The sequence below is a fragment of the Elephas maximus genome, chromosome 13 (assembly GCF_024166365.1).
Source record: "Elephas maximus indicus isolate mEleMax1 chromosome 13, mEleMax1 primary haplotype, whole genome shotgun sequence".
In the NCBI taxonomy this organism is placed as follows: Eukaryota; Metazoa; Chordata; class Mammalia; order Proboscidea; family Elephantidae; genus Elephas; species Elephas maximus.
The window spans coordinates 69,775,792-69,801,307 of NC_064831.1; the positions used below are offsets into that span (position 1 = coordinate 69,775,792).

The 25,516-nt window shown below is 41.3% G+C and overlaps 1 protein-coding gene across 1 annotated transcript; it reads right to left on the reverse strand.

Moving 5' to 3' along the window:
- Positions 1 to 1,510: 1,510 nt before the first annotated feature.
- Positions 1,511 to 14,063, reverse strand: BCL2A1 (BCL2 related protein A1). The gene is made up of 2 exons (XM_049852538.1): positions 13,492 to 14,063; positions 1,511 to 1,720 (listed from the first exon to the last, which is right to left on the reverse strand). Exons 1-2 carry the CDS (start codon positions 13,909 to 13,911, stop codon positions 1,613 to 1,615), a joined length of 528 nt encoding a protein of 175 aa, XP_049708495.1. The 5' UTR covers positions 13,912 to 14,063; the 3' UTR covers positions 1,511 to 1,612.
- Positions 14,064 to 25,516: the final 11,453 nt, after the last annotated feature.

The window sequence follows — 25,516 nt, forward strand, 5'->3', positions numbered from 1 at the left end:
CGGAGTGGTTGGACAACTTTACATTATCACCAGAAGTGTATGAGAATTTCAGTTGCTCCACATCTCCTTCAAGGCTTGCTATTGTCGATCTTTTTCATTCTAGCCTTTCTGGAGGGTGTTTAATGGCCTTTCATTGTGGTTTTAATGTGCATCTCCCTGATGTCCAATGGTGCTAGCATCTTTTCCATGGGTGTTGGCCATTTGTATAACTTCTTTTGTGAAGTGTCTGTTCAGATCTTTTAAAATTAGGTTGATGGTCATCTTGCTATTGGCTTGTAAGAGCACTGTATATACTGTGGATACAAGTCTTTTGTCAGACATAAGTGTGGTATATATTCTCTCCCTTTCTGTGGCTTGCCTTTTTTTTTTTTTAACAGTTTTATTGAGGTATAATTTATATGGCCCCTTTCGAATTCTTTACAGTGTCTTTTTGAGACTGGAATTTTAAAATTTTGATAAGGTTCAAATTATCATTTGTGTGTATGTGCACGTGTGTGATTCGAACTTTTTGTGTTCTATCTAAGAAATCTTTGCCTACCCCAAAATTGTGAAGATTTTCTCTCATGCTTTCTTCCAGAAGTTTTACAGTTTTCATTTACATTTAGATGTGTTTCAAGTTAATGTTTGTATATGGCATGAGGTAAAAGTTGAGGTTCATAAAAGCCTTTTTTTTTTCTAAGTAATAAACAGAACACATAGCAAACTACAGTTTGAAAGTCCAGGTCATAGACCAAACCAAAAATAGTCACTGATTTCTCAATGTCACTTTGTTAAGAGGTCATTCTAGAGCAAATGCCTTGCTTTGAGGTTTCTTGTATAAATGTATTCCAGGTAGCAATACCTGTATACGTGCTTCCTGTTATGTCCATTCATGACTATTCATTCTCACCACTTAGCTCTGATTAAAGCAAAAATGAATTAAAACTTAGGGTGTGGGGGGAGAAGGGGGATACATGGCAGCAAGAGGTAAAAGAAAATGTTGAATCCTACCCTGCCCTTAATAGACGCAAACCCCAGGTGGCATACGTAGTTGTCTCTCAGATGGGATTTGAGAAGTATGCCAAAGCTAACTGTACCAAAAATATTTCCCTACTGACTTGTCCAAGTGTCCTAATTCCTGTCGTTAATACACATACCTCAGAGGTAAAGCATTAATTAACAAATCTGCTGTGATAATATGCATGACTGAGAGGGAGGGGCTCTGTTTTTTTTTTTTATTAGATCCATCAACAACTTTAATCCCAGCCCCACGGAGTTACATTGTGGGAAGAAAAGGAAGGGTGAGAGGTCAAGAACAAGATACAGTGTTCCCATATTGGAACCAAATTTGCGGACCTAAAGATTGGTCATTATCCCCTTAATTCAATACCTAACTCCTGTATTTTGCTTTACCCTTTTGTTGGACTTCCAGGCAGAGCCAAAAAAGTAGGACACAAATTATATAGAGAGACAAACACATAGTTTATTGTTAAAATTGAAAATTATACAAAATCTCCATAACTCTGGGAAGTCAAGTTACATCATCAAGTTGTTTATTTATAAGTGTTGGCAATAGTTCTTGCAAGAGTCAGGAAAATTAGGCAGGTTTCACAACATGGAGTGTGCTTTTCAGTCAATAGTATTGCTTCAGGAGAAATAACATTTCACAAATCTTTCCTGTAACTTCCAGAAAAGTCAGCCAGCCAGACCTAGGTTCAAACTTCTTCACAAAGCCATTTTCCTGTAAGAGAATAAATTTAACATCAGTGAAAACTAAGTTTGCTGGACTAAAAAGCAAAAAAAAAAAACTTTCATTTTAATAATGCAAAGAGTATCTTCTCTGTACTTTCACTAATTTTATTCTGTTCATCATTATTATGGTGCATTGGTTAAAGTGCTTGAATGCTAACTGACAGGTCAGTGGTTCAAAACCAGTAGCTCTGTGGGAGAAAGATGTGGCAGTCTGCTTCAATAAACATTTACAGCCTTGGAAACCCTATGGGGCAGTTCTACTCTGTCCTGTAGGGTTGCTATGAGTTGGAATCAACTTGAAGGCAGTAGATTGTATCTCCCTTCTAGATCCTTCTAGGGCAGCACTGTACAATAGAAATGTAATATAAGCTACATATGTAATTTTAATTTTTTAGTAGTCACATTTTAAAAAGTAAAAAGAAATAGGCAAAATTATTCTTTAAATATTTTAATTTATCAAAATATCATTTCAACAGGTAATCGATATAAAAATTATTAGTGAGATATTTACATTACTTTTTATCATACCAAATCTTCAAAATCCAATGTGTACTTTGTACTGAGAGCATATCTCAATTCAGACTAGCCACACGTCAACTGCTAAATAGCCGCAGACTCGTGGCTACTGTATTGGATAACACAGTTCTGAAGGATAGTCTCATTTTTTTTCTTTCTCTTTAGTTCTCAGCTGTCTAGCATTGAAATATAAGTTAATGTTTGTAAACTGCTTTGTACTGAAACTTATGAGAAGTCACAGTAAATCCAGATTAAGTCAGTGCCTTAGAGCCTATGAAAAGGTTATTAATTGCTTCTATTACAGTTCATTTTATTTTTGATGAGATGTAGTTTTATTTTAAAAAAGGCTACCCCAGTAAAGTGGACACTCTATTTAATTAATTTGCTATTTATAATTATAGAGTATCTTCACTAAAAAGTAGCTGTGAAATCAACCAGTCTAACGCTCTCTCTTATTTTTACCAGTGAGGAAAGTGAGGCCCAGAAAGAAAGAATAAGTTGCTAAGGTTACCCAACTTCTTAGTGCCTGGACCTTTCCACTGTCCTTTCCACTCCATTACTTCAACTACAAATTTCCAAACAACTGCCAAAAGGATTAGAAAATAATGAAAATTATTTTTTTAAATGTTCATCCAGCAAACATTTGCCTTACATCTAGAGAGTTCCAAATTTGGGGGTTACAAAGATGTCTTCAAGGCCTAACCTAGTATGCCTAATACCAAAAAGTAAATAGAGCATATCTCTGATGTGTGGAAGTGGCTTGGAAGCTCTTTAGTGACTTGGAGTCATCTCCATGAACATCACTGGCAAAGAAAATTAACACCAGTCAGGGGCACTTTCTGTTTGAAAGATTGTTCAAGAAAGCCAGCTGCTGCCTATGTGTTAAGCATAGGTCATGCTCTTTCTCTGTGGTGGGAGACATATGCTGTCATGCCCTAACAGAAAGAAGAAATCGTTCCCTTTTCTTCATCCTTTTCCCCTCTTGCCCTTACACACTCACACATTTCCCGTAAGTTCTAAATTCTCATCCACTTCATTGTTCATTTTCATAAATTCCATATTTGGCAAGTATACTCAGATACTCTAAGATGATTTTTTATTATTTTGAAAATGATAATGGTCAATTATGACTGAGCAGTTAACATGTCATGTTTTTATGGACATTCAATTTCTAAAGTAAAGAGAGCAAACGAAGGAAAAAATTGAAAAATTCAATTGTATGAAGATTAAAAACTGTAAAAAACTAAAATTAACTGTGCAAAAGCAAAGATGAGAAGGCAGCAAGAGACAAGAAAATGGGATGAATGAAATGGGTAACCCGAGTTGGAGAAGGGGAGAGTGTTGACACACTGCAGGGATTGCAACCAATGTCACAAAACAATTTGTGTATAAATTGTTGAACGAGAAACTAATTTGCTCTGTAAACTTTGGCCTAAATCACAATAAAAAGAAAAAATAAGTAAATATTGAAAGAACAGACTAGGAAAATATTTACATTTACCATGAAACAGTTCATTCATATACAAGAAAAAGTCATCAAGCCCTCAATAGTTGAAAAAGCAAACTCTACTGGAGACAGAGCTATGAATCATTAACAAGTATATGGGGAAAAAAATTCAACATTACTAGCGGTCAAAGAAATTCACATTTTGATACAATTTTATTGTTTTTGAAACCTATTAAACTCACCTTATAATTTTAAGTCTCTTTTCATTATTTTTAATAGTACCACCCAATCCCAGTGTAAGGCTGTTTTGACCTTGTTACATTAACACAATGTTTTGGGGAAGTGCTATGTATTCCAATATGTATGAATAGCATAATTATACTCATATCTTATGAAAAGTAATTCCATTGTTAAAAATTTATCAGGAGACAGTTTTCTCAAACATGAGGAAAATCCATATCCTTGTTCAATATTGAAGCATTTTTTCTAAGAGAAGAAAATGGAAAACAACCTGAATATCTAGCAATTTCAAATTGGTTAATCAAACTATGATGCATCGAATTGGTGGAATATTCTGTAGCCATTAGAAATGTTAACATAGAATATGTGAGGCAGTGTTGCAAATATTTATAATACAATGTTATGTTAAAAAAAAAACTTCCATGCACACCTTAACTGTAATTTCATATAATGTGCATATGTGGATATGTGGGTATGTTAAGGTGGTGGAGTAATTTTTCTTCTTTTTAAAAAACATTCCCTTTAATGATGCTATTTGTTTCTTAAAACTATTATATGAAAGTAAATATATACTATTATTCTTAATGTAGAGAAACTGAAAGCATTCCCTCTGAGAACACAAACCAGACAAGGATGCCCTTTATCACCACTCCTATTCAATATTGTACTGGAAGTCCTAGCCAGAGCAATAAGGGAATAAAGAAAAATAAAAGTGCCCAAATTGGTAAGGAAGAAGTAAAACTATCCCTATTTGCAGAAGATATGATCCTATACATAGAAAATCCCAGAGATTCTACAAGAAAGTCACTGGAACTAATAGAAGGATTCAGCAAAGTGGCAGGATACAAGATCAACATACAAAAATCAGTTAGATTCCTCTCCCCTTACATAAAGAACTCTGAAAAGGAAATCAGGAAAACAATACCATTTACAATAGACCAAAAAGATTAAATACTTAGGAATAAACCTAACCAGGGAAGTAAAAGACTTACACAAAGAAAACTACAAAACACTACTGCAAGAAACCAAAAGAGACCTACATAAATGGAAGAACATACCATGCTCATGGATAGGAAGACTTAGCATTGTGAAAATGTCAATGCCACCCAAAGCAATCTATAGATGCATCCCAATCCAGATTCCTTCAACATTTTTTAAAGAAATGGAAAAACTAATCACCAATTTTATATGGAAATGAAAGAGACCCCCAATAAGCAAAGCACTACCGAAGAAGAAGAATAAAGGAAGAAGCCTCACACTTCCCAATCTCAGAACCTACTATACAGCCATGGTAGTCAAAACAGCCTGGTACTGGACCAACAATAGACACATAGACAAACAGAACAGAATTGAGAACCCAGAAGTAAATCCATCCACCTATGGACAGCTGATCTTTGACAAAGGGCCAAAATCCATTAAATGGGGAGGAGATGGTCTCTTTAACAAATGGTGCTGGCACAACTGGATACCCATTTGCCAAAAAAATGAAACAGGATCCATACCTCACACCATATACAAAAACTAACTCAAGGTGGATCAAAGACTTCAATGGAAAACCTAAAACTATAAAGATCATGGGAAAAAATGGGGGCAAGCCTAAAGGCCCTAAATTATGGCATAAATAGACTATCAAACATAACTAAAAATGGACAAGCACCAGAAGATAAACTAAACAATGGGGGACTCCTAAAAAGTAAACACTTATGCACCTCAAAATACTTCTCCAAAAGGGTAAAAAGAGACAGTATAAACTGGGAAAAAATTTTTTGCAATGACATATCTGACAAGGGACTAATCTCTAAAATGTATAGAAAACTTCAACACCTCAACAACAAAAATACAAACAACCCAGTTTTAAAAATTGGGCAAAGGACACGAACAGTCACTTCACCAAAGACAACATTCAGACGGCCAACAAATGTATGAAGGGATATTCACAATCATTAGCTATTAGAGAGATGCAAATCAAAACAACAATGAGATATCATCTCACCCCAGCAAAAATGGCAGTGATCAAAAACAGAAAACAACAAATGCTTGCAGGGTGTGGGGAGACTGGAACTATCACACACTGCTGGTGGGATTGCAAAATGGTACAACCACTGTAGAAAGTGGCATGGTGCTCCCTTAAAAAGTTAGAAATAGAGATACCTCATGATCCAGCAATCCCACTACTAGGTATATATCACAGAGAAATAAGAGCCGTGATACGAACACATATGTGCACACCCATGTTTATAGCAGCATTATTCACAATAGCAAAAATATGGAAGCAACCTAAGTGCCCATCAGCAGATGAATGGATAAACCTCCAATTTCAATGTTACTCAATGTTAGCTCACTCAGTTATTTCCTCAACAAATATTTGTTGAGTGCCTTCTATGCAATAGGCCCTGTACTGCATATGGGGTATACAATGGTACATTAAATAGACATGATTGCTCCACTGTGGAGCTGAGTGTCGAGTGTTCATTGCACTTCACTAGCACAGGCATTGGAGAATATTTTATCAAAGGGGGAGAAAGTAGGAAAGCCACCTAGCTCAAAAGGAAGGGTGATCCCAAGGGGTAAGACTTGAGTTTTGTCTTAAGCACATTCTAATGAGTTTAAGAATCATCCTTAATGAATGCTGAAGACAGCTGAAAAGTAGCACAGCTTCTCAGATCTTGTGAGAGCTCATCCATTTTCAGCACTTCAGACTGGCAGAGGTGACAGGACAAAGTAATAGTCACTGGGAAAGAGGAAGAAAAAGAGATGAGAAGCAGCAAACGAGAGAGAGAGTGAAGGAAAGAAAAATGACTCAAGCTGATGACATGAGAAAGAAAATAAAGAATGAGCGTATGAATCCCCATTATATATTATATTTTATATTTTATGTTATGTTATAGTATACTATACTATATAATATATATACTGATTTAATCCTTATGCTGGTCCAAGGAGATAGGTAGATTATTCTCCTGTTTTGCAGGTGAAGAAACAAGGCTTAGGAAAGTCAAACAACTTGTTCATGTCACACATGTAGTAAGCACTGGAGCCAGAAAATGAACCCAGATCTGTCTGACTCAGAGATCATATTCTTAACATCTATGCTGTTCCTTACATACCACATTTTTGAACCACTTTTAAAATGTAATTAAATTATTGTATTCTCTGGTTGTAGGCCAAATGGTCTTCTCATCTTTCATTATAGCCATGCATTTATAATTTGGAGCCCATGTCAAACAAATATGGATGATTATAGACAATAAGCAACATCATGATAAATGGAGAAAAGATTGAAGTTGTCAGGGATTTCATTTTACTTGGATCCACAATCAATGCCCACAGAAGCAGCAGTCAAGAAATCAAAAGACGCGTTGCATCGGGTAAATCTGCTGCAAAGGACCTCTTTAAAGTGTTGAAGAGCAAAGACATCACCTAGAAGACTAAGGTGCACCTGACCCGAGCCATGGTATTTTTAGTCGCCTTATATGCATGTGAAAGTTGTACAATGAATAAGGAAGACCAAAGAAGAATTGATACCTTTCAATTATGGTGCTGGCAAAGAATACTGAATATACCATGGGCTGCCAGAAGAATGAACAAATCTGTCTCAGAAGAAGTACAGCCAGAATGCTCCTTAGAAGCAAGGATGGCAAGACTTCATCTCACGTACTCTGGACGTGTTATCGGGAGGGACCAGTCCCTGGAGAAGGACATCACGTTTGGTAAAATAAAGTGTCAGAGAAAGAGAGGAAGACCTTCAATGAAATGAACTGACACCGTGGCTGCAATGATGGGCTCAAGCATAGCAATGATTGTGAAGATGGCACAGGACTGAGTAATGTTTCATTCTGTTGTATGTAGGGTAACCATGAGTCGGAACAGACTTGACAGCACCTAACAACATAGACAGGATATGGAGCCCTGGTGGTGCACTAACCTGAAAGGTTAGTGGTTTGAACCCACCAGCCTCCCCGAGGGAGAAAGATGAGGCAGTCTGCTTCTGTTAAGATTAAATGCCTTGGAAATCTTATGGGGCAGTTCTACTGGGTCCTGTAGGGTCACTATCAGTCAGAATCAACTCAATGGCAACAGATTAATGGGTTATAGACAGGATAGTAGATTGTGTACTTTATGATCAGTGGTTTTTGAGTTTTATCCAAAAGGGTAGAAAGCAAGAAGGTTGTTCTTGTATCTTGGTAAAGTTGTGAATGCCTTTTCTACTCTTTTCCTCTGTGTGAAACATCTGACTCTGCTAGCATAGGCATGAGACTGTGCCATTTCCCCCTACAGTGAATCATCCTAGCGTACATTCATTGATGTGAGCAGATTCATCAACATCGCTGTGAAAAGAAGATGTCAATTTGCCGTGCCAGTATAGCCCATCGCCATCGATTTGATTTCAACTTATAGCAACCCTATAGGACAGGGTAGAACTGCCCCACAGGGTTTCCAAGGAGCAACCAGTGGATTCAAACTGCTGACCTTTTGGTTAGCAGCCAAGCTCTTGACCACTGTGCCACCAGGGCTCCGAATATGCCAGTATATACTGACTCAAAAAACACTGCCCATAATTAACAGAATCAATGTCACATGCAAGCCAGAAAAGGAATATCAGGTTGCTTTGAAATGACATCTTAAAGGGTGTTTCTATCATGTCTACAAACTAAGATATTCAGGTGTAAAGGCGAAGAGCTTATAATCTGCATAAAGGGAAGAAAATCCTGCTTTGTGAAGACAGAGTGACAGTGAGAGTGTTTATGTGCATTCGTGTGTGTGCGCACGCGTCTAATTACATCCGTACTCAGGATCGGTTCATCCTGCCATACTCACACCATACACCTGTACCACCCCCTGAAAGAAGAATACACATCAAGAATTTCTCAGAGACGATTTCACACCCTCCACTGGTGATGAGTTCCAGGAGCTCACAAGATTTATTGTTAAGAACGTGAATTTTTAAGTAACATTTATTAACTGCCTATTTGTTCTTTGTCCTATAGGGTCGCTATGAGTCGGAATCGACTCGACAGCAGTGGGTATTTGTTCCAAGTACCATGGTAGGCACTCAGAATACAGTCCTTGCCTACACAGAGCTTGCAAACTAGTATTTCTCTACAGGCTCACCTATGAGCCTCCATACTAGAGAACTTTTGCCTCCAGCTGAAACCTATATAAAAACCCAAACCCATTGCCGTGGAGTCAATTTCGACTCACAGTGACCCTACAGGATGGAATAGAACTACCCCATAGAGTTTCCAAGGAGCAGCTCGTAGATTCGAACTGCTGACCTTTGTTCAACAGCCTGAGCTCCTCCATCAGTCCTTTAGTATAGCTTTCCACAGCCAGCTAGAAGAAGGCATGACCAAGCATCTCACATGCTCTACCCAGCCCCAAGCCAGGCTGAGTCCCAGGAGGAATAGGATGATTGAGAAAGGACAGTGGTTGCTTCAGGCCCATTATTGTGCAGAAAGACCTTAAATAAGACAAAAAATGTAGAAGACTTCAAGTAAAAGATTAATAACTTTGATTATATCAAACTTCACAACTTTTATAATAACCAAAGACATCTGTAGTTTTAAAAGACAAACTAGAAGGTATCTGCAACATATATAAAAATAATTGGTAGCCAGAATATGCAAAGAAATTCTACAAATCAATATGAAAAAGACAAAATAATAGGAAACGGCCAAAAGATATAAACAAGCAATTCTCTAAACAAGAAATAAAAATGAGCAGTAAGCACATGAAAAGATGCTTAATCTCACCCTCATCCACCTCTAAGGGAAAAACTGACAGGCTGCCCCAGTCCCTGGGGCAGAGACCCTCATTACTGCAGAATCTGCTGTAGGACCCCAGCTTATTCCTGGGCCCCACCCTCTTGGACCCCAGTCAATTCACAAACCCGAGCCCATCATCTTGTCACCTGTAGAGAAAAGAAGGCGTGGCTGGCCTCCTAAGGCAGAGATTTGCCCATCCCTGGGACCATTTCTTCTCCAGGGGATGGCAACTTAGAGAGTTGGACACAGCCACTCCCACTACCACCACCTTTGCCATACTTCCCACTACTCCTAGCCTGTCCTGCTTCTGTCGCCAACACTGTCACCACGATCACCATTTCAATGTCCCCATCCAAGTGCAAGCGGGGCCGACCACCCAAGAATCCACCATCACCTTGGCCTAGTCAGCTCCCTGTCTTGGACCATGATAGCTCTTCTGTCCTTGAGAGCTGTGGACTGGGGAGGCAGAAGCAACCGCAGGGCCAGGTGGACAGTGAAGGCAGTTTTTCTGATAAAGATAGAGGCTGCCCCCTCACCCTCCTGGCTTGTCTGTGACTTGAAGCAGAGGGACTGCGGGGACGTTAAGAGTGAAGGGTCCATGGTGGTGGCTGTAATTCAAGATGACCTGGATTTAGTGGAGAATGAGCCAGGTGGGTTGGAATTGACTCCTCCCGCGACCTCGTTCACCCCAAAACTGCACTCGACCTGCCTGCATCCAGAGTCTCTAGCCCCACAACTAGAAACTGAGAAGTGCCTCGCAAACGTGCAGGGGCTCCAATTGGTTGGGGTCCTGGGCAGGCAAAGCAAGGCCGTCCTCAGCCCCCAAGCACCCTGGGGCCTGAGGGTTCTGTAGAAGAGCCTGAGGCTGAAGCCTCAGGTGAGGAGGAGGAAGAGGAAGGGACTCCACGCTGCAAGCCTGGCCCCCGCTAGCTTGGTGGGACCTGGCTGGCTCTAGCATTAGTCACAGAGGCCGCAAGGCCAAGGCATGAGTGGGATGCCCCTCCACCTAGGCTTCCTGCCATGGCCTCTCTTCCCCCACAGCTAGGCCTGACTGTTAACCACTACTTGAAGTCTTGAGAGGGGAAAGCCTCCAGGAAGACTTAAGGGCCTTCTCCCTTCTTTCCACCAACATAAGGGGTAGGCAAGTGGTTGTCATGGAAATGCAGCTCTTCACTCCCCCTTCCCTTCCACCCCACTTGGTTGGGCAGTGTTAAGGGTGACAAGATAGTCTCTGTCCCCACCCCCTTGTACTTGATTTTCCAGCTATCTTTCACAACCTCCTTTGGTTTCACAGCCTCCGGCCCTTAGGGGAAGGGGGAGGGGCTTCTCCACAATGAGGTGTTTTTTTTTTTTTTTTAAAGAAGAAAAAATAGACTTAGTTTCTGTATGAGCCAAAAAAAAAAAAAAAACAGTTGCTTAATTTCATTAGTAATCCAGGAAACACAAGTTAAAACAGCAAGATAGACTAAATACATTTCTTTAACCCCACAGTATGGGAAAGTTTTGACAGATTGCTGCCACAGTTTGAATCCACCAGGCACTCCTTGGAAACCCTGTGGGGCAGTTCTGCTCTGTCCTGTAGGGTCTCTATGAGTTGGAATCAACTTGACGGCAGTGAATTTGGTTAACATTGGCGGAGAGCAGTGGTGGATCAGTAGTAGAATTATCACCTTCCAAACAAGAGACTGTATTGGATTCCCAGCCAATGTACCTTACGCATAGCCACCACCTGACTGTCATTGCGTATTGCTATAATGCCGTACACATTTCAGCAGAGCTTCCAGACTAAGTCAGACTAGGAGGAAAGTCCTGGCAATCTACTTCCAAAAATCGGCCATCGGAAAGCCTTTGGATCACAACAGTCGGATCCACAACCCGTCGGGATGGTGCATTTGTTCATTGTGCATGAGGTTGCCGTGAGTCAGAGGCCTACTCAACAGCACCAAACAACAGCATTCGTTGTGGTGACGGGAAGCGTTGGGTACGTGATAAGCTGCTGATGGGAGTGTAACTCGGTAGAGCCACTTTGGAGAGAAAAAAAAAAAACACTGCCGTCCAGGCTGTCCTTACTCATGGTGACCCCATGTGTTACAGAGTAGAACTGCTCCATAGGGTTTTCTTCACTGTAATCTTTTCAGAAGCAGATCACCAGGCCTTTCTTCTGTGGTGCAGCTGGGTGGGTTCAAACTGCCAACCTTTAGGTTAGTAGTCAAGCACAAACTGCTGCACCCAGGGACCTGTTGGAGAGCAAGGATCTAGGGAAACTAATAAAATGTACATACACCATGTCCCAGCAATTCTCTATCCCACTATCCACCCTAGAGAAACACATGTGTACAGGGAAGACATATATAAAGTTATTCAGTGAAGTGTTGTTTGTGATAGCAAACTGGAAATTAAATTGCCATTATGTAGAAATGGCCAGTCAATGGCATTTACATGCAACAGAATACATATAGCATTTTTAAAAACACTGTTTTAAATATGCTCGAGTAGAAAAAGTGAGTTTCAGAATAAGTACCAGGTTAATAGGGTCGCTATGAGTCGGAATAGACTCGACGGTGCTGGGTTTGGTTTTTTTGGGTACTCTTTATTTATACATACAAAAATGTTTACAAAAAAGGACTATTTGTTGTGGATATATTCAATAGGCTTGTTTTACAGGCAAAAAATATATATATATATATATTCAAGAGGCATGTTTTGCAGTATTGGAGGTTGAAGAGAGGGTATAAGTGCTTGTCTGTGAAGTTTTAGCTTTTTTTCTAAAGCAAATATATTCATGCATAACTTACCTAATTAAAAATTATTTTTAAAAAATTAAGTATTAAGTGTATTGGAACATAAAGGAAAGCTACACCTGAAGGTGCATTCTTACCAACTTATCAACACGAGTTCCAATATAGGGCCCCATATGGTCTTGGCTTTTTGAGGCACTCAGTAATATTAGCAGATAATAAAGTAAATTTTTATTTGAAATTCTTTATTTGAAAATCCTCGAATAAAGATTGTTTTGGCTACTAAGTCACAGCAGGGTACTGTGCGTTATTTTTGTCAATAAACTTTAACAGCCCAGAATTTGCTGTATTAAAAAACAGAAAAAAAGAAAAAATCCATTTGTAAGTAACGAATTTGCAAAAATTTCCACCGGTATTTTGCAACAAAAAATAAATGTAACAGTTTTGTTTTAATCCTATGCTGTCATGACAACCTTTAAAAAAAAGTCTCCACTGAGTCACCCCCAACTCATGACAAGCACACATGTGTCAGAGTAGAACTGTGCCCTAGAGGGTTTTCCATGACTGATTTTTTTGGAAGTAGACCACCAGGCCTCTCTTCTGAGGTGCCTGTGGGTAGACTCGAACATCTAAACTTTCAGTTAGCACCCAAGCACTTTGACTGTTTGCACCACCCAGGGACTCCCATGACAAACTTAGTAAAAGCTAAGTCCTAGATTAGAATACCTTTGCTGTTCAGAAGATGCATTAGAAAGGTGCTTTATTAGCCCCCAACCTCATTACTGGGACTGCACTGTGCTATTCTGTACTGTCACTGTTAGGAATGAAAACTGAAAACACAAGGGTTTTTCAGCTATAATCTTCTAGGATTCATCGAAATGAAAATGAACCAGAAAGTCATTTTTATTTTAAAAACTAAAAAAAGAAATTTAAAATAAACCACCACCCAAGGAAAATAGAATCCTTAGGTAGATTTTTTTTTTTAATTAGTAAGGAATCTGTCAATTCCTATTTCACAGTAAAGAATAATGAAAAATATTTTCATCACACATACCCAGCCTCCGTTTTGCCTTATCCACTCTGCTGTGTTATCCACTATGAACTCAGCAACGAAAGAAGAAATCTTCTTGTAAGTATCCACATCTGGGGCAATTCGCTCCCTTAGAAGTTTCTTGATGAGAATACCTCCAAATGCAAATATGGTCACAATTCTTCCCCAGTTAATGATGCCATCTTCAAATTCCTTTTCCATCACTTGCTTGAATATTGTTTGGGCGGTATCGATGGAGATGACAACAAAATTGTCCAAGCAGGGTTTCAAATTCTTTTCAACTTCTTTTTGAACTGAGAAAGCCACATTTTGTAACACTCTGGACGTTTTGCTTGAACCAGCTGCAGGTTGTGGTATCTGCAGGACGTACTTCAGATAGTCCTGGACCAGCTTGTAAATGTATCCAAACTCACAGTCAGTCATCTTCAGCCTGGTGCAGAGCAAAGCCTTGAGCTGGTTCCCCTGGAAGCTGCTGAGCCAATCTAAAGCTAAAGCTCACAGACCTTGGCAGAGTTATGACACATAACGATATCTGGAGGCTGGTGGAATTTCTGTTTGTCTCACTTTACAGTATCCTTCCTCTTAATGACTTCACTTGCGTAGGCTATATGTGAAAGAGAAAGTTTAAAAGGCAAAAAGTTTCAAAGAGAGATGCCACTTCCTCATTCTCTAAGTAGTTTATTCAACAGTAAAATCTTAAATGCTGCCCAGTGGCTAAAAAATATCAATGAAAACTGCCTACGGCCATTTGGAATGGAGACCAGAGAACCACCCAGGAACAGGGAACAAGGACCTCTCAGAATTGCTCTGGCACTATCAGCCTTGGTGCTTTGGTACTTCAGTCAGAGTGATATGGGGAGAGGAAAAGAAATATTCCCTTCGGTTTTCACCTCTTAGATAGCTAGTACTGCTATGAAATATCGCAGTGGCCTTAACAAACAGAAATTTATTTCCTCACAGTTGAGGAAGCTAGAAGTTAGAATTCAGAGTGCCGGATCTAGAGGAAGTCTTTCTCTCTCTTGGCTCTGGAGGAAGGTCCTTGTCCCTTCAGCTTCTGCTTCCTGGTTCCTTGGAAATTTCCATGCATCTTGGCCTCTATCTTATCCCATCTTTCCTCTGCTCTCTTACTTGTTTAATCTCTTTTACATCTCAAAAGAGACTGACTCAAGATATTAAAAAAAAAAAAAAAAAACCTACACTAATTCTGTCTCATTAACATAACAAAGACAACCCATTCCCAAATGGGATTATAACCATGGGCATAGAGGTTAGGATTTACAACACATATTTTTGGGGGGACACAATTCAATCCATAATACCTCTCATTTACTCCAGAACTTTTGGTAGATAGAAAACAAAGTTCTGCTTCAAGCCAGAACCCTTAGTTAATGTTCTTAAGTCAATGTATGGGTCAGAAAACATGGGGCCAGAAGGAACACCAGACTTGGAGTCCGAAGACCTGGACTCAGCCCTAGGCAAATCCCTCTCCCCTTGCTCACTGTGCTTAATTTGTAAAATGGGTTTGTGCTTAATGCATAAAATGAGGCAAAAAATGAGGGTTGATATGAAGTTAAAAGAAATGATCTATGCAAAGTACTCACCACCATGCCTGGCACGAAATAGGCACTTAATCAACACTAGTTACCCATTGTTCTTTTACAAATTGATGAGAAATTTGGCTTCTGAGTCATCTCTTTATCCACTAATAACATAACTTCATAGATGCACAATTTAAAGTAAAACGCAATCTTTCAGCGTTGGTAGCAATTCTGTGAAACAGTTGGCTGAGATGGTGAAATTGTTGTTGTTGTGGTCATTGTTAGTTGACATGGAGTCTGTTCCAACTCATAGCAACTCTATGCACAGCAGAACCAAGCGCTACCTAGTCCTGCACCATCCTCACAGTCATTGCTATGCTTGAGCTCATCGTTGCACCCACTGTGCCAATCCATTTGGTTGAGGGTCTTCCTACTCTTTCTATGACCCTCCTCCAAGCATGATGTCCTTCTCCAGGGACTGGTCCCGCCTGATAACATATCCAAAGTATGTGAGATGAAGTCTTGCCATCCTAGCTTCTAAGGAGTATTCTGACTGTACTTCTTCCAAGACAGATTTGTTCATTCTTCTGGCAGCCCGTGGTTATTCAATATTCTTCACCAACACCATAATTCAAAGGCACCAGTTCTTCTTTGGTCTTCCTTATTCATTGACCAGCTTTCCCATGCGTATGAGGTGACTCAAAACAGCATGGCTTGGGTCAGATGCACCTTAGTCCTCAAAGTGACATCTTTGCTCTTCAACATTTTAAAGAGGTCTTCTGCAGCAGATTTGCCCAATCCAATATGTCCTTTGATTTCTTGACTGCTGCTTCCGTGGGTATTGATTGTGGATCCAAGTAAAATGAAATTCTTGACAACTTCAATGTTTTCTCCATTTATTGTGATGTTGCTTTTTGGTGCAGTCATGACGGTTTTTGTTTTCTTTATGTTGAAGTGTAAGTGCTTCAAGTCCTCTTCGCTTTCAACAAACAAAGCTGTGTCATCTGCGTATCACAGGTTGTCAATGAACCTTCCTCCAGTCCTGATGCCACATTCTTCTTCATATGGTCCAGCTCCTTAGACTGTGTTCAGCATATTGACTGAATAAGTATGGTGAAAGGATACAACACTGATACACACCTTTCCTGATTTTAAAGCAGGCAGTATCCCCTTGTTCTGTTCAAATGACTGCTTCTTAGTCTATGTACAGGTTCCTCATGAGCACAATTAAGTGTTCTGGAATTCCCATTCTTCACAATATTATCCATAATTTCTTATGATCCACAAAGTTGAATGCCTTTGCATAGGCAATAAAACGCAGGTAAACATCTTTCTGGTATTCTCTGCTTTTGGCCAAGATCCATCTGACACCAGCAATAATATCCATTGTTCCACGTGCTCTTCTTAATTTCTACCAGTTCCCTGTCAATGTACTACAATTGCCTTTGAATTATCTTCAGCAAAATTTTACTTGTGTGTGATATTAATGATATTGGTGAAATTCCTGGATCAAAGGAGCATTGTGGATTTGGAAGAAGATTTCAAGTCTCCTCATCAGAGTACATGGCAATTAAGGTAGTTACCAAATACTTGGGAAAGGTGAAGAACTATGTCCCTGTCTACTAGCTGCCTCTTTCCATTGACTGATGAACCAATATTGCTAGTAGGCAAGAGTAGTGGGTGGGATGAAGAGGAGACAATTCACGGTCTCTGGAGAAATTGAATTCACTTTTTTTTTCCATGTATGCATGCAGTGAATTTGACTCTTTGCATCAGTGTCTATGAACAGCTGAAACAGAAAAAAAAGTTATATATAACTTGTATTTTTGAACTATCACTATAGGGTTGAAGGAGGAAGGAAAAGGTGCTGCTTAAAGTCCTGGTTAATAGGGACTTGTGGTGGCCATGAAAATGTGCCTCTCAGACCTCCTACTGCAGAAGTGTAATTGACTAAGGCCCCACTGCTATGCTCTGAATCTACCAGGAGTTTGCACTGAGGCCATGCTTCCCACAGGCTGTTCTCAGCCACCAACTGAGCCTAACAAGAATACTAAGATGGCCCATTCCTGTAAGTCACCCTCCTTTGATGAGTGGCTTTGGCTCAATGACTCCCCCATCAGCTTTGATGAACTTTCTTAGACTGCACTACAGTCTAAGACTCTTCCTACCCTCTCTTCTTCATGGAAATCAGGCCTGTGAAGGTCTGTTGTCTGACAGCTCTCCCAGCTTCCTCCAGCTCCCTTCCCTTTTTCCCTTACAGACATCTACCCCAATGAATCCCTCGGGCATCTAATACCCTCTTGGCATTTTCTTCTTGGAGTACCATATTGACATGAGACCTGTGTAAAACAGAGGAGCATATGGATAGTTGGCGAAGCCACTTCTCCAGGACTTCCCCTTGGAAAGTTAGCCTGTGCCTTCTTAGACTATGCCCATAGGCCCACAGAAGCACAGAGGCACAAAGCCAAGAGCAGGCTGCTTTCTCTCCTCAAATCATCTTTGCACATTGTAAGAACCAGCAAAAGAATGGGAAGAGTGAGTTCTCCCACCACACTACAATCCTGCGTGTGGCTTCAGAGTTGCAGTTCAGCATTCTGAAGACAGGGTCTATCTTTTCTTCCTGTCTCCCCAGGGCCGAAACCAGACCCAGGAAAGGGTGGTAGTCAATCTTTGTTGAACAAATGAAGTGTACTTATACCACAACTGGGGCCAACTACATTTAGAGCTTTATATTCCTGACCTTCTGGATCCAAAAATGTGTTGCCTTGAAACTTCTTAAATATTGTGGGAGAGAGAAGGACAAAAAGTTCTTTACCGCCCCACCAAAAAAAAAAGAAGAAGAAGATATATTTCTTTGTATGTGAAGTGCAAAAAGGCTGGGGTAGAGTTGGGTGGAGTGGGTGGAGGGAAGTATGGGTCAGAGGCAAGTTATTAGTCATGAACTAAGTATGAACACATAGGGAGGCGTCCTTTTTCAATGCTGTTACAACCTGAGTCTGCATTCACAGGGGTCTAGTATACAGGCCCATAAGGACCAACTCATGGTTCCCTATCCTCCGAGGTACTCTTTCCACATCTGGGATTTTGTATAAAATTATAAATCCACCTGAGTACACTGTAAGAGTGAACCAGAAGGGGTGGAGTCTGGAAACCATATATATATTCAAATATTTCAAGAGCATACACTAAGCTGCTACTATGTACCAGGCACTGTGTTAGGTGCTGGAGATAAAAATACTTGCCCTCAAAGATTTCAACTATGCCATATAATAGGCAGTCAAAGAAAGTGGAGAAGGGAGTAATTACAGGAGGCCTGGTTGCTGTAGTAACTTCAAATATGGGGGCCGTTCATGGGACCATGCTAAGGCCACAGAGCCAGGTTTTCAGGCCACAGAACAATTGTGAGGTTCTGGGAAATCCACATGTGTGACACTGATCTATGTTGGGCTAGTGGCGGAGGGGGAAGAAGAGGGGAAGGAGTGTGTTGATTATCACATGCCCCTGTGGCCTGGCCAAGGTTTTCCTATGCTCATTTGGTCTAGACCTTTCTACTGAAGAAGTATGGAGTCCTGGCTAGGACCAAGGGAACTACTTTGTTTGTCATGAGAATAACCCTAAGAGGAGTACAAATTATTCTAATAATTAATTAGCAACTTCTTTTATTTGTAAAGTGCTTTTCGGGCTGCATTACTGCAATTATCATATATGTATACGTGAAGTACAATCTCATGTATATTCATTGTGCTTACAATAATTGTCACATTTATACATGTACGTTCCAGTTATCTCTTGCTATATAACAGGCTACCCCCAAAAACTTAGTGGCTCAAAACAATAATAACATATTTTGCTCATGAACCTGAAATTTGGGAAGGCTTCAGTAGGGAAAACCCATCTCTGCTCCATAATGTTTGGGGTTTAACAGGAATGGGTCAAAAAGCTGTGGCTAGCAAAACTGGGGATTGGCTATGCTTCTCTCTTCATGTATCTCAGACCCTTTCCTTGTGGTCTTCCAGCAGGGCAGACTCTAGGGTGGTCGAACTTCTCCTATGGTGGCTCACGCCTCCAAGAGCAAATGTTTCAGTACAAAATGTAGAAGCTGAATGGTCAGTTATGATCCAGTCTCAGAAGTCACAGAGCATCATTTCCACCCTACTGTATTGGCAGAAGTAACCACCAAAACCAAACCCTAACCCGTTGCCATCGAGTCAATTCCGACTCATAGTAACTCTGTAGGACAGAGTAGAACTGCCCCATAGAGTTTCCAAGGAGTGGCTGGTGGGTTTGAACTGGTGACCTTTTGGATAGCAACTGGGCTCTTAATTACTGGACCTCCAAGCCCACCAAATTCAGGGGGAGGGAGCATAGAACGCCTCTCTCCATAAGGAAGAGTATCACAGAATTTGTAGCCATGTTTTAAAATTGCCACAATGTGCAGCTCACATACAAGGACACTTACAGACACAATTGTGTACAATTTAATCGATTTCACCTCATACAATTTTGGGGATTGGTAAAGCAGGGAGGCAACTCTAACCTTTGGGCGATCCAGGGGATACACCAAAGGCTGCCTATCCAGCCCTGCTCCCACCAGGTTGCTATGGGGCTAAGAATCCTCTGGATTACAGCCCTCTCAAGACAGAAGTCTTCTAAGTAGGTCGAGGCAAGTTTGCCTAGGAGGAGGTCTCATTTTCTCTCCCTCCTGATTGCAGGGATCCCATTATGTTATTAGTCCGCTTCCTGCTCTGATCAGTGAGCAGAGAACAATGGCTGACAGAAGGTATAACTTTTGATGGGAGATAGAAGGGAAGAACTCTGAAGCCATCATGGCTGTTGAGTAGCCAGGGGAATCCAAGCCCCAGGACCTGGGTCCTGGCTGCGTGACCTGAGGGGAGGCAACTAAGGCCAACTTCCTTTTTCCCCAAAGGCGGAACCTGAAAGGGCAATGCTGGGCTTTTGGCTGCTTTAGAGGTGGTGACTCAGGGGAATTCCCACACTTGGTTTTCGTCTTCTCAAAGCGTGTCATGATTACTTTCCTATTCAAAGGCCTCTGTAGACAGTAATGGTCATCAATAGTAACACAAAGGAGACGGGGGAAATAACCACAAGAAACCACCTGCATGTCCTTCCCCCTGTTATCTCTCTTGTTCCCATGGGGCCAAGCCTTGACAATCGGAAAACACTGTGGTGGCAAGTTCATTCCCCATCAAGAAAACCAGAGGCCCAGTGTAATGAGGCTCCTGGTGGGATTTTGGTTTCTACCTGAGAAGACTGATTTCTGGGAGATCTTATGATCAAAACAAGCTAGTAGGATTTTCTCTAAGTTTTCTGTCATATTTGAGAGTGAGGCTGAAGATCGACTGGAGAGAGCCACTAGTTGAGAACGAAGGAGTGTGAGAGGCAGAGAGAGGAGAGATGTGGCAATAAACCTGGCTAGTTGGGTGGAATGTTTTAACTAAGGTTGTAGGGGCTACAAATAAAATGAAGAAGAAGATAGAGGAGGGCAGGAAGAAAGCCAAGGGAAAGGAAGCCAGGAAGAAGGTTAAAATATGGATGATCCCACATGAATTAAAATATCTGAGTATAATACATAAACATCAATAATTTGTCTTTCTTCATCTTCTCCTGGATGTGCAGATATGTGCTCAACCCAGCCCCTTTTACTCTCTCTGAATCTTACTTGAATACCCTTTGAATACCCATTGGTCATCCCACAGAGTCCCTGGGTGGTACAAACTATTAACACACTCAGCTGCTAACCGAAGAGTTGGAGGTTTGAGTCCCCCCCCCCAGAGTTGCCTTGGAAGAAAGTCCTGTCAATCCACCTCTGAAAAATCAGCCGTTGAAAACCCTACAGAGCACAGCACTACTCTAATACACATGGGGTCACCACAAGTTGAAATCGACTCAGGGGCAACTGGTTTGGTTTTGGTTTTTGATCATCCCACTAACCAGCTCAGGATCCCGTAAGGTCGACCATAGAGGAGCCCAAACTCCTAAAAGGCCCTTCATGCTCTCAGCCTGCCTACTCAATCTAAGCTCCCCACTCTAGACCCTTGCGCTGCCTGCCCTGCCCTGACGTTTCCTGGTGCTTTCCTGGCTCCGGAACATTGTACTTCCTGTCACCTCTAACCGGAATGCCTTTTCTCTTTCATTCCTGCATCTCTAACTCCTCCCCCATCTTCAAAGCCCTGTCAAATGAAGCCTTCCCTAACTCAAACTAGCCAGGAAAAAGTTCCCATGGAAATTTTTGCTTATGTAATAGAAGATCTCTGGTGTATCCTATGCAGCAGTTATTGGTGTGCTCCTTGTACCCTTCGCTAGTCTCTAGACTGGCAGCTCCCCTAGGACAAGGATTGTCTTACTTGTCTTTGATTCCTTCAGAAGACCCAGCACAGTATCTGGCACATGAAAGCCACTGATAGATGTTGACTGGATTCTATTCTTAGAATTGCCCATAATGTTGAGTACTTTACAAATGGCCTGCTTCATATTCACACTAATGCTGAAATAGCTGAAACTTTCTCAGTGTCTCTGGTAAGTTCAGCAAAGCAAAAGCAAAATTTTATTTCCTTTCCCCAAATGACATTTCGGGGGGAGTACCAGAGGAAAGGTTATTTGGATAGGACATTTAAGTGGTTTGGGTAGACAGCCTTGGACTTTCCACTGCCCTAAAAAGAATGGCAAAGATTCAACACATACCAAGGAAACAGAAGACCTTGGTGATGGTAAGTGAAACCGGGCCCCTCGAGGGCAATTCTTAGTGAGAGCCAAGGCCTCAAAATACACTGATGAGCAAAGTATAGAGAGCCGAATTCACTCACTCATGCACCCACTCACTCAGACGATTGTTCTGTAATCTTTACTGAGCTCCTACCACTTGTCAGGCCCTGTGCTGGGCTTCAGGGATATATATATGAGGGTTCTGTTTTGTTAAGACAGTGCTCACAGTGGTATGGGGTTCAACTTCAGAATGTTAAGTGCCACAACAAAAAATGACATGAAGGTTCCAAGAAGGGTGTGGCCAAGCCAGCCTGGAGGAGAAAGGCGGCCTCCCCAGAGGAGGGTGACATTTGAGATGACATCGGTCTCTTATGAGACCAATAGGATATCACCAGGCAAAAAGCATAGCACTGGTCAGTGTACACAGGGGTGAATCAAGAAGCATGTTCCTGATGAGGCTCAGGTGTAGAATCAAGGGCTGTGGATGAGTTGGGAGAGGGTGGCTGACTTCAGGTTGTAGCAGTCTGGTGTACTGAGCTAGGAGTTCAGAATGGACTCCGTAAAATATGAGGAGCCTGTGAGGGGTTCTAAGACCAAAAGGTCAGCAGTTTGAATCCACCAGCGCTCCTTGGAAACCCTATGGGGCAGTTTTACTCTGGAAACCCTGGTGGTGTAGTGGCTAAGAGCTACGGCTGCTAACCAGAAGGTCAGCAGTTCAAATCCACCTGGCGCTCCTTGGAGACCCTATGGGGCAGTTCTACTCTTTCCTGTAGAGTCACTATGAGTCCGCATCGACTCGACGGCAGTGGGTATAGGGTCACTGTGAGTCAGAATCAACTCGACCTTGGTTTTGGTTTGGGTGAAGAGTTCTAAGCAGGAGAGTAACATGGTCAGATCTGCATTTTAGGAAGGTTATTCAGACAGTAAGAAGTTCCTGGGTGGTGCAGATGGTTAAGGGCTCAGCAACTAAGTAAAAGACTGGCAGTTCAAACCCACCCAGAGGTACCTTGGAAGAAAGACCTGGCAATCTGCTTCTGAAAAACCAGCCATTAAATACCTGATGGAATGCCGTTCTACTTTGACACACACAGGGTCGCGCATCAGTCGGAACTGATTTGATGGCAGCTGGTATTTTGGAATTTTTGTTTGTTTTTTATTTGGACAGTACAACATCTAATGGATTGACTCTTAGGGAGACTGGAGTCAGGAATAACAGAGCCTTTTCTAATAAATCAACTTTATTGAGGTGTAATTTACAAATATAAAATCCACCTAATTTAAATGTACACTTTGGGGAGTTTTGACAAATACAAACACCCATGTAAGCATCCCTATCAAAATATAAAACATTTCCACCACCCCCAGACGTTTCCTCATGTCCCTTTGCAGTCCATCACATACTACCCTCTCGCTATGGGCCATTGATCTGCTTGTCATCACAATAGGTTAGATTTTTTTACCCTAGGGTTCCATTAAAATGAAAGCAACTAGTATGTGCCCTCTTGTATCTAGCTTCTTTTACTTAGCACAATGATTTTGAGATTACGCTACGTTGTTGAGTATACCAGTGGTTCATTCCTTTTTATTGCTGAGTAATATTCCATTGCATGGACATACCATAATTCGTTTATCCATTCTTCTGTTGATGGACATTTGGATTGTTTACAGTTTTTGGCATGATGAATAAAGCTGCTATAAACATTTGCATACAGTTTTTTTTTTTTTTTATAAACATAAGTATTCAGTTCTTCTAGGTAAATACCTAGGACTGAGATTGCTGGGTTTTGTGGTTTAGTGTGTGTTTAACTTTACAAGAAACTGCCAAACGGTTTTTCAAAGTTGCTGTCCAAATATTTGCATGGATATATATTTCCATTTCTCTTGGGTAAATATCTAGGGGTGGAATTGCTGGATCATGTGGTAAGTGGCTTATTTTGTCTTAGTTTGGTTTTTGTAAGGGTGAGCTTAACGTTATTAGAAACTGCCAAACTTTTTTCCAAAGTTACTGTACAAAGTTACTGTATTTGGCACTCTCATCACAACATATAAGAGTTCTGCTTCACATCCTTGCTGACATTTGGTATTATCAAATCTTTTAATTTTAGCCATTATAGTAGGTGTTTAGTGGTATTTCATTGTGGAGCCCTGGTAGAGCAGTGGTTAAGAGTTACGGCTGCTAACCATAAAGGTCAGCAGTTCAAATTCCACCTTGGAGACCCCATGGGGCAGTTCTACTCTGTCCTATAGGGTCGCTATGAGTCACAATCACTCAAGGCAATGAGTTTCTTTTTTTTTTTTCTTCCTGTGGTTCTAATTTGCATCTTCATGATGGCTAATAATGTTGAATGTTTTCTGTGCTTATTGTACATTTGCAAATCTTCTTTTTGTGAAGTGTATATTTAAATCTTATGCCCATTAAAAAAAAAAAATGAGTCGTCTGTCTTATTATTGAGCTGAAGAGTTCTTTATATGTTCTGAGTACTAGGAATCTCTTGAGGTAATTTAGGTGAGAGGTAAGACCTGAGCCAGGATAACAGCAATAATTAAAGAGGAGCAGAAAGCCTATAGAGACCCTTACAGGACAGACTTGACCGGATTTGGTGGAAAATAGGAGTGGCTCAAGGGCTCAGAAGTAGCATTGAGGAGAGAGTAGAAAGATGACCTTTATCCTACAAGCATTGCCATTATTCAAGCCTTAAAGAGTTTGTAAAGGTGAGGCCTTCTCAGGAGAAGTCAGTGTAAAGCGCAGAATGCAAGGAATTGCCTGATTTTTCCAAACTCTGACTTGAAGCCTTCAGACTGACAATGAGGACTACGATTTCTATTACTAGCTGTATCCATTGACTATTACTACAACAGTGCTTCCCCCAAACTCAGTACCATATCACAAAAATCATTCAGTATCATGCCTACAAGCTTGCACATCCAACTGGGGCAACTCTGCCTCAAGCTCCTGGTCTGTGGTTGTAAAAATGGCGTGGAGGCGGCATCTGACCTCCTCTAGCTTCACGAGGGGGAAGGAGATTCAAGATCAACAGCCCAAGGCTGATTCCTATGAGGTGGAGGTCAGACATGCCTCCTCTCTCCACCATCTTTACCAATTCTGACACAAACCATCCCTCCTGTGGCACTCTCTACCGGGTTCCATAATTTGTCTCAAGGGCCACACGGAACTCGCAGACAATACTCACGATTACAAGGTTTACAGGTGAAGTAACAGGTTACAATTCAGATTGCGGAATGCGCTGGATACACTTCTTCCATCAGGACAGCCTCTTCTCGGCCGTGCTCGTGCTTGCACCTACACATCTCTCTGGCCCCTCCACCCCTGCCCTGTGCTGTCGCTCTCTCTCCCTCCCTCCCTCCCTCCCTCCCTCTCTTTCTCCCTCCCTCTCTCTCTCCCTCCCTCCCACCCTCTTTCTCTCTCTCTCTCTCTCCCTCCCTTTCTCCCTCTCTCTCTCTCTCCCCCTCTCTCAGTTCCAGGAGCTTCTGAGCGCAGGGATCCAGAGGACAACGCTTCACTCCTTGCTTTTCTTCATTGGTGGTGATGAGATCCTTCCCTTCCCGCCTCTGGGATGGCTCAATGCCCTCGTTAGGATTCCATATACCTTATTACCATGGTCCCACTGAATCATTTGGTGGGAGTTACAAGACCATGGCTAGAAAGTCCTACAAAAGCAATTCATCGCACTGCAGTGGGTCAGCTCATTTGGCTCTGCTCCACATGTCTCTCATTCTTCTGAGACTAGAGGGCTTCCTGGGGTGTA

What these genes read in the sequence shown, in the direction of transcription:
- BCL2A1 (XM_049852538.1), bottom strand. Translation starts at nt 13,911, where the DNA reads ATGACTGACTGTGAGTTTGGATACATTTACAAGCTGGTCCAGGACTAT. An exon ending in TAAGGCAAAACGGAGGCTGG is followed by an intron (nt 1,721 to 13,491) that starts GTATGTGTGATG and finishes ATTCTCTTACAG; the next exon opens with GAAAATGGCTTTGTGAAGAA.